This window comes from Typha latifolia, chromosome 11, assembly GCF_019914945.1.
Source record: "Typha latifolia isolate L0001 chromosome 11, TyphaL0001v2, whole genome shotgun sequence".
NCBI classification, from domain to species: domain Eukaryota; kingdom Viridiplantae; phylum Streptophyta; class Magnoliopsida; order Poales; family Typhaceae; genus Typha; species Typha latifolia.
In genome coordinates, this window is record NC_133096.1 from 5,118,843 (window position 1) to 5,129,049 (window position 10,207).

The 10,207-nt window shown below is 38.0% G+C and overlaps 1 protein-coding gene across 1 annotated transcript; it reads right to left on the reverse strand.

The window, feature by feature from the left end:
* On the reverse strand, positions 1-1,642 carry LOC140798295 (high-affinity nitrate transporter-activating protein 2.1). The gene is made up of 2 exons (XM_073152105.1): positions 1,363-1,642; positions 1-689 (listed from the first exon to the last, which is right to left on the reverse strand). Exons 1-2 carry the CDS (start codon positions 1,595-1,597, stop codon positions 217-219), a joined length of 708 nt encoding a protein of 235 aa, XP_073008206.1. The 5' UTR covers positions 1,598-1,642; the 3' UTR covers positions 1-216.
* Positions 1,643-10,207: the final 8,565 nt, after the last annotated feature.

The window sequence follows — 10,207 nt, forward strand, 5'->3', positions numbered from 1 at the left end:
TTTTCAAACAAAATTATTTCAAGCCATACACTAATATAATTTTCATCATCACATATCTCATCTGACGCAAATAAAAGAGAAAAGAACAAAAAAGAAAGAAAACAAGATGCAAGTACTCGCCCAGCTTATTTTGAACCTCGGTCCCATAGTTTAACGTCAACCATTTCCAAGACCTTTTTACACCCTTAACAGTAGCCAAACTCCTCTTAATCCAACCTACTTCTTCGCCTTCCTCTTCTCCACCACAAAGAAGTACGCCAGAGCCACCACCGAGAAGGCAGAGAAGCAAGCCGCCGATATGTCGAGCGACACGGGGCGCCCGGTGATCCCTTTGATGTCGAACAAGTCGGTCGTCTTCTTGTCGTTGGTGGTCTGCCCATATGCCAGCTGTACGTCGTTGTCGTCGAGCGCGTACGCCCTAATGAAGTAGGTCGCGGTCGGCACGTCGCGGGCGATGGTGTACTCGTAGGTGCCCTCGCTGGCGGCGTAGGACTGCTCCAGAATCGTGAACTGGCACGTCTTATCCTTTTCGAGGTCGTCGTTGGTCTTGCGCCACCCGCGGTCGACTTGGCTCACTGGGCCGAAGCATAGGCTGATCTCCACCTTCTTGTAGCCGGCATCGGCGCCGTTCGGGACGGTCTTCTTCAGTGCCCATGTTACGGTGATCTTGTCTTCTCCGGCATACAGAACTGACCAGTTTTTGTGCACAAATTGTAGAAGATATGCCAACGTTAGAGGGATTAATTTGAAAGTTTGGAATGCTAGAGATGATATATACTATTGGTCGATCGAAGCCAACATGACTTGTTAGCTCATCCATCGACATAACGTAAGGGGCTACAGAGTTAAAAAGGTATGATATGTAGTATTAATTTGTCATCTAATAATTTAAATTTTTGTATCAACGAGTTATCTACCAAACTAAACTTGACTTAAATAAATAACTTTATATATATATATATATATATATATCTTATCTCAAAATCTTCTGATGTGATCTTAACTCACTGAAAGCTTTTAGAGAACGACCTCTTTTAATAATTCTAAATCTGAATTGCAAGTCAAATAAGAATAAAATAACAGCGGCCTACTCCTAGACCTAAGAGAGAGTTTCTATGTGATATTTGACTATTCTCCCAACAATAAAATTAATGAGCTTATTATGTAATACTAGAGTGTCTATCTTCTTTGGTTGATTGATCCCGTTCTGTCCTTTCTTCTCCTTCTTGGGCACTGCCATTAATGACTTTTATATAGATTTTAAGAATCTATATACATCAGAGAAAATGAATAGGTAGATAGATCTTTGAAAATTGACCAAAAATAATACCATAAAAGCTGTAATATGAGAGCAATACACACCTTCACCTTCAACATATTTGGGGGAGTAAGTAACTGTGAGATTTTGGGGAAGTTTGGAGAGGAGCACCCCCATGGAAGGACCCACATAGCAAGCAAGAAGAAGGAGAACAGTGGCAGCCATGGATGATCTCAAACCTGCAGCCATCTTCCTTTGTGTAAAATAGAAGTCAATCTTCTTTGCGTTCAATCTTGAGCTACTCGGGTGGTTGAGAGATCGTCGCAGTCCTGACTTCATTTATATAGAGACCCAAACCTTGGCCAATGGAGAGCTCGGTGGGCCTAATTATAGAATTAAAATCACAGGGTCCTTTAAGTGGCCCAAAGGATGAAGGAGACTTTCCGACATCCATTCATTTCAAGGTTATGTGTGACTCTTGGATTTGGCCAAAGGACAATAAGGAAACGTTTGACTTTGTTCTCAGAGTTTGCCCTTCACCTAGGGTGATATGTCATGCTAATGTAAAATGGCATCAGATGGTTATATTTTAGTGTTCTTATAATTAACACCTCATCTTCATCCTTGAAATATTTGCAATCAGTTGACTAATTATCTCTAATTTACTAAAATATCATTACAAAAATTATTCTTGAAAGGCAAGAGTACTTTAGGTATTTTAAAAGATAAACTTAGTGTTTTAATAAACTATTCTTATTTAAATATCTAAATTATTGGCAAAACTAAGGGGCTGAATTACAAATAGCGTGTGTGTGTATATATATATATATATATGGGACCTACATTGCTTACTTTTGGTGCCCTTTCTCCACAAGGCTTGGACGCATTGGACAATTAAAAACAAGGAATTAATTAAGACGCATTTGTTAATAAAAGATCTCAGAAAGCCTCCTATCTTTCTAAAATATTTTAGACAGCCAAATTCTTCTTCTTTTGTCCTTTTGTTTTGTTTAGTTGTGTATTAGTTTATTTATATGAGTGATATCTTTGAGTTATTCTATTGGAGAAAGATAGGATAACGAGTAAAGAGGGAATAAGAAGAAAGAATTTGATACGAGCAATGAGGATATCCCAGAGATTCTGGTAATAGAGAAAAAGATCTCCAAATTTACCAAGATTCGGATGGTTCTTGTGAGCCACTAATTAAATGCCAATTAAGCACTGGAGACTGATATAGTAAAGACTAATAAATTGGCATAAAGGCTATGGAATTTTGATATTTATTATATGGAAACTTTCAATAAAAAAACTCCTAATGTACAGAATTTTTTATATTTTCTACAAACAAAAAATAATCCAGTTAACATCCTGCTGTTACTATCATAGAATCATAATATTACCATCACGAAAGTTTAATTAGTTATACTTCTGCAATTACTAATATACTCTTACTGAGGGAATAATTTGAATATCCATTGACATAGAAATAATTTGAGTAAAACTATTATGTATGAACTCATTATAGGGATCCATGAGAGTAACTTAGAAATTTTTAAAATATCACATTAAATAAGATTGAATAGTCATTGATAGACCTGTATATGTCATGGTTTTTTAATAAATTCCTAATTATTATATGGTAGTCATCGAAGTCCTAAATCTAAACTTTAGCATATATATATATATATATGGATTTGAATTTATCAATAAATCTAAATTTATCTTCCTATTCTGATACTCTTTAAAATTATAGTAAATGATAGTTGGATTTGTTTATCTAACTCCATTTATCTTATGTATATAATACCATGTAACAGTGTAATAGTCATGCAAGAATGGCTTATTGATAAATAGTTCACCTACCGAGTGGATTAACCCAATTCATGCGTTTGCTAAGGAGACACATTATCCCCCCTATTTGTTCATCTTGTACTCCTAATTCTGTCGTCCTATTTGAATAACTAGGCATAAGAGAGAGGTTGATTAAGATGTTTTTCTTTTTAGGCTCAGAACTCCTCACATTTCTTCTATATACTAATGGTGTCCTAATTGTGGAGGAGATGTCAGTTTACACTATTAGAAGTATCAAATCTACCTAGATACTTGCTACACCCTCATTTGATTAGAAAGAAAACATTGAGAAATATAATATTTTCTTTATGTGCCATATTGTGAATAGGGTTAAGGGCTCCATGAGAGAAGAAGTCCTTCGGATATTTATCAGAGAATTCTCTTTCATCTATTTAGGAGCCAAAATCTCTTCAAAGAGCATCCTCATTGACAACGAACGAGAGTTGGTGGATTATAGCAAAAAAGTTGTCTGAAAGGAAGTGAGACTCCTTTCCACTATGCTAGTAGCCATGTTCCTATTAACTTGATCGTAAGTGTCATTTCTAATTATTAATTACCTCCACCTAGATTCATAGTTCATTCTTGACCAAATCACCGAAATTGCATCGGATTTCCTCTAGGAGAAAGGCATAAAAAGAAGAGACTTTATTTGATTAATTGATAAACTATTCAGAAGGTCATATATTGCTGTCTCAGCCATTATTAGGTGAAACAATAGCTATCCTAGCAGGCTTAATGGAGATTAGCAAGCTCCCAGCTACCGGCGAAGATTGGCTATTCAGCGATTGTCAAGCTGTTGTTAACTGAATCAGCACTCTCAGACATCAACCTGGATTGGTCTACTCACCACATTATCCTTGATTGTAAGCTCCTCTTTTCAAAGCATCCATGGATCAAGTTGGTCACAAGCAAATGTAACAATAGATTGATGCGATCCAGGTCAGATCGAATCACATCATAGGCACATTAGGCTCGATGGATTGAGTCTAGTTATATTATTTATTCTAGTTATATAGTTTAGTTAGAGTGTAAGTATATTAGAATTTATTTAATCACCTAAGTTCAGTTTAGTTAACTCCTATGCAATTTTAGAAAAATATTCTACAGATATTCACTAGTTGACTGAATATTACTAAACCACTTGGAGAAGATCGAAGACAACCTGATTTAGCTAAGCCATGTTTATCTCTAGATCGTGTTTATATTTAATATAAGCTAATAAGGCAAATCCTAATGAAAATCGATCTAGGGTTAGCCTCAATAAATATATGGAGTGCAGCCCTAATTGATTATCCATGAATCTGAGTTTAGCTAAATATTTCTTATCGTCTTTATCTTTTCTCGTAACCGTTAGATTGCCTTATTTTTCTAGGAGTAGATCACAGCCATAGAAGCATCCCGTCTTTTCAAACCGTAGCCACCTTCTTCCACCAACAACCACTCTACCTTACGGCCGTCCACCACCACCCTTATTTTTAACTTTTCATCCCAACCACCTATTTAGGTAAAATTAAAGCCACTAAAACCCTAAATCATGAGGCTACCATTATCTAAATTTTCATAATTTTATTACACCCGAATTGGTCCAGATCTGGTTTGTAATATTAGTATCAGAGCTGACGTTCCTCGGACAATAGTGAACACATTATCCAAAGCTAACTCAAGGGAGATCGCTGCCATGGAGGACCAAGAACTCATCTCCTTACCAACTGGGTCTTCTCTAACGCCATCACCACCACCAACGTCAATGATAAGTCGTCGGTATGGGAGAAGGCAATTTTTAAAGAATTTTTTAACAATGTCACTAGATTTGTCGAGAAGAGCTCCGAAAGGATCAGGAAGGCTCTCTAAACCTTGACAGCAGCTATCCAGGCTTGTTACCACTGTCCTGCACCACCGCCGTCGCCGGCCACTGTGGAACAAGCACGACCTCCACCTTCAAGTACTAATAATAGTGAAATCGTGAAGACCATCCAAATCGCAGCAACCATCCCTTCTCTGATTGTAATGGGGCACCCTCCATCCTTGCAGATTAAGCCCTACATTGTAGCAACACTGGAGCAACCCCCAGCAACAGCCCCATTGTCATCTTCCCTGGTCGAAGTGAAAAATAAAGGTCGAAATCCTTTTTTTTTTCACCAATGGTGATCGAGGCACTTTCGGTCCAAGCCATCACTATCAGCGCCTTCCTTGGACCAGCCACACCCGAACCTTGGCCTAAACAGCATGCGCTAAGATCTTGGCTCGAACCGCCTGTGGCTAGGATTTGGTCAGAGCCAACCTCGGCTAGGGCAGACTATGGCTCAAACCAACAAGCCCTAGAAAAGAAACCACCATAGGCCCCCTTCCATGTGGTAGACGAGACGCTTTATGTAACAACCCAATCCTCCCCCCCCCAAAAAAAAAAACTAGTGACATGGCACCACGTGGTCGGCCATAGTGTAGCCGGCCTCGTGCCATGCAATGACAGGAGGGGAGCGTGCCATGCCCCCCTCGCGTCGCCGCAGCCAACCGGCTGTGGCTAGTTGGCCGCGGGGGCCCCAGCGCCGCTGCAGTCACCGCTAAGACCCCCCCCCCCACCGCCTCTCTTTCTCCCTCTACATCTCTCTTTCTCTCGCTCTCTCTCTCAGTCTCTCTCTCTCTCTCTCTCTCATCGAGGCCAGCCTATCGCCGCCGCCACCACCTCCGCGAGCTTCGGTGAGCTCCTATCTCTCCCTCTCTCTCTCTCTCTTTCTCTCTCTCTCGGCCTCTCTCTCTCTTCCTCTCTCTCTCTCTTTCTCTTGCTCACATCCGAGCTCGGGCCCGTCGGAATCAAGCCGCCGGCGAGAGGCCGGTCGCTGGCTGGCCAACAGCGGCCGGTGCCCTCCCCGCCGGCCCGGTTCCGCAGTTCCCTCCCCTCTTCTCTCTCTTTTCTTCTTCTCTTCTCTTCTCTTCTTCTTCCTTCTTTCTTCTTCCTTTCTTCTTCTTCTTCCTCAGATTCTTCTTCTCTTCTTGTCTTTCTGCAACAGTGCTGGGCTCGGCCCAGCACTGTAGCAGGTTAGTGTTGGACCAAGCCCAGCACTAGTACTAGTAATTCTTATTTTGGTATTTTTTTATTTGTTTAGGTATTTATGTTTTAATTAATACAAAGAAATTTAGACATTATTTATTTTAATAATAATATATATTCATCAATATGATTATTGTTAATTATAATTAATTAATGATTAATTAGGTTATAAACTATTACACATAAATATAGGTAATACTTATATTTATTTATTTATTTACTTATATGTATATTAGATTAATAGATAGATTTGTAAATTATAAGTATTAGATTTATATTCTAATATTCTTATGATATACATTTTAAGTAATTTTATTAATGTCTTATACATTATTATGTATTTATTTATTATTTTATAAAGTAATCTCTAATTAATCAAGATATAATTATAGTTAGGTTTTCATCTATATTTTTATTTTTATTTTTATCTGTAATTATAAATCTAACTAGTTATAAAGATAAGTAGAAATTCTAAAACCTTCTAAATCATCATATATTATATGAACGGATTTTAACACCCCCCCCTCTTGTTCAGGATCCCGTGGACTTAGCTATCGAGGCTTGATCATTGTCGTAGCAACGTGAACGAGTGGTTGTTTGGTATTTACAGTGGTGGGTGAGTAGTCTTATCCCTTAGACGCCTTTCTCAAATTAGGTTATATTATATTTAGGTACATGCATGTTTTGGCTTCCAGCATAATTATATGATTTTATCTAGAGATGATTATAGTTGAGCATATTTTATCATGCATTTAATTATGCTGATTTGGGATATTAGTACATTGGTGATATATATAGAGATAATTAGAGATGATTCTACTATTATGATTGTTTACCGAGTTCATCTGTAGTATGAGTATGCATGTAATAGATTAGCATGAGTATACATGTGTTGACGATACAGTTGGAGACTACATTACATCATTTTTCTCTTGATTCCTATTCCACCTAAATTTCTGTTATGCATTGACTTATTATCATACTGGATATGTGCATTTGATTTGTCATTTGGAAGGAAAGCATGAAATGTGATTAATAGGATAGTTGATAGAAAGCGCGAGGATACTCGAGTGGGCGCGAGGGTTAGGACGCGCTTGGTGGATGATTGATCGCTCGACATAGTCGCAATCCTATTGGCCTTACGTTCGAGGTCGTTAGTCTGTGTGCGCAGTAGACATTCGGACACATGCCGTTCGCTAGGGCATATGTGGCGAGTTATCCTCATGAGATTTCTATCAGCTAGAAGGGTGCCCGGTCTGGATGGATGTTGATACCCTTAGCGAATGGCAAGATATGATTATATTTGAGATACTCCTTGCGGATGTCAGAGTATGCTTTGAGCCTTCGGGCATGATGTTAAGACCGGGTACCGGGTGTTGACTGTGCACAGTGGTCTAGTATGATGATATTATACCGAGATGTCGGTAATGATTGATGATTGTGATGTTGAGAAATGCATATGATTTCATTATTATTTGGTTACCTGATTATCGAGTGATCAATATGCATTATATATGGTTGCATTTGATATCATAGCATGGTCATAGTCGGCATGCATCATGTGTCATATTTGAGAGAGACTTATGATGATGGTATGACATGGAGATTAATTTATACATTGTCGATGATTATATATTATATCAGTTATGACATGACATGTTATCTATTTTTCATTTATGTATTATTGAGGAACATTCATATACTCATTCATAACATGATGCTCTTTCTAATTCATATTATCTAGTACATGATTTACTCTCTATTTGGCATCACTGATTCGGGATAAGGTCTATTCACTGAGCCTTTTGCTCATGACTCTCTTTATTTGTTTTCTAACCCCCTCAGATACGTGGTATGTGATAGCGACTTGAGATATCTTGAAAAGATATTTTAGAGCGATGATGAGGTGAGCTATAGATGCGAGACGGTATAGATGATAATTTATATAGGAATTGAGTTGTACTAGTATTTAATATTTGTACTCTGTTGTATTAGACGATGAATTGTATAATACAGGTCGAATCATAGCGTACTCTTATATTAGTCGTTTTAGTTGTATCTTGATGGTTTGTTGTGGCCTGTGTGGGTCCTGCCAGATTATGTAGTGATTTAATGTATATTATTGTGGACTGGAATATTCATATATTAACAGGTTTATTTGGTTAATAATATGATTTAATTGGTGATGGGTTAGGTGATTATGGATATGTTAGCAGGTAGTATTTGATGATGTCATGATTGTATGTGTATAGGAGAGTATCTGTGTATGACGGGTCCTGCCCGTCCTATCGCGTGCGCCGCGCGTGCCGTGTGGGCACGTGGGCGTGCACGTGCCCATGCCGGGCGGGGGCGTTACACATAAGGAGATTGAGGACATAAAGTTTGAGAGCGAACGAAGGTATGGAAACCACCATCCACACCTTGAGGACAAAGTGAACGGAAGCATGGTGGATTGATGCGATCTAGGTCAGATCACATCATAGGAACATTGGGCTCGATGGATCGAGCCTAGTTATATTATTTATTCTGCTTATGTAGTTTAGTTAGAGTCTAAATAGATTAGAATTTATTTAATCTTCTAAGTTCAGTTCAGTTAACACCTGTACAGTTTTAAAAAAAATATTCTGCAGATATTCATAATTCAACCTAATATTATGAAACCACTTGGAGAAAATCAAAGACATTTTGTATTCAAGGTTTTGTATTTAAAGTTTTGTATTCAAGGTTTCTCCAGATTAAGACTCTAAATATTTTAAGCAAGATAAGGAAGACTGATTTAGCTAAGTCATATTTATTTCTAGGTCATGTTTATCTTTAATATAAGCTAATAAGGCAAATCCTAATAAAAGTTGGTCTAGGGTTAGTCTATATAAATATGTGGAGTGCAGCCCTAATTGATTATCATGGTATGAATCCGAGTTTAGCCAAATATTTCTTATCAACTTTATCTTTTATTGTAGATGTTAAATCGCCTTATCTTCCTATGAGTAAACCATAGTCGTAGAAGCATCCCGTCCTTCCAAACCATAGCCACCATCTTCCACCAGCAGCCACCCAACCTTACGGCCGTCCACTACCACCTTTGGCTATCCGCTGCCCTCCGATGACCGCCGCAACATCGGATATTTACCATTCTACCTCATTCTGACCTATCTCCACTGTTTTATTTTTAGCTTTTCATCTCGATATCTAACATAGATAAAACTAAAATCATTAGAACCTTAACTCATGAGGCTGCCACTACCTAAATTTTTATAATTTTCTTATGTCTGTATTGATCTACATCTGGTTCGTAACATAGATTGGCTCATTTTTTTGGCCCAACACGCTCTCCACACCAGGACATTAGGTCTTTGGTCGAGAGAGCAGCTGGATGTTTCATGTAACCCAATTTAGTTTATATGACAAGGGTCTAAGAAACTCCTTTCGAAGAAAAAAATTATATATATGGTGAGTGTTCGGCGATTCAAGATCTTTGATTCGTCAAACCCTCCCTCACGGGACATAAATATTTTAAATATATCAACTATTATGATGCTTATTAGGTGGATGTTATGAAACTAAAGTATGGATCTCGGGTAACTGCTTAGTCATCATGATCGTTGGGCTAGGTGAAAGTGGTGTAGTGTCTATGAGTGTATAAAGCATGTCATAGTCATCATGATCATTATATTCTATATTCACAACAGATATATATATAGTGCATCATCACACTAATGTTTACGCTACATTAACATTCTCATAATATCATGATGAGCAAATTATCAATAACTGCATATATAAAGACATGACATAGCATACTAAATGCATGTATTAATACCGACACTTTCTAAAGTGTCATGATAGGTATAATGACTGTAACTATATTATTCTAAATTTTGTATAACTCTACTCGCCTAGGGGGTCTCCACAATATGTTAAATCTCGTCAGCTAGCCGGCTCCTCCGGAATCCCAAAATTCTCCTCACGCGGTAACAATCCTATTAATTCACGCAACTAAGCCATACGTAAGATTAGCAAACTAATAGAATTAATTGTCTTATTAGCGC

Excerpts from the sequence above, each read along its gene's own strand:
- LOC140798295 (XM_073152105.1), bottom strand. The coding sequence starts at position 1,597 with ATGAAGTCAGGACTGCGACGATCTCTCAACCACCCGAGTAGCTCAAGA. Across the intron at positions 690-1,362 it reads CAAATATGTTGAAGGTGAAG|TTCTGTATGCCGGAGAAGAC; the intron begins GTGTGTATTGCT and ends AAAACTGGTCAG.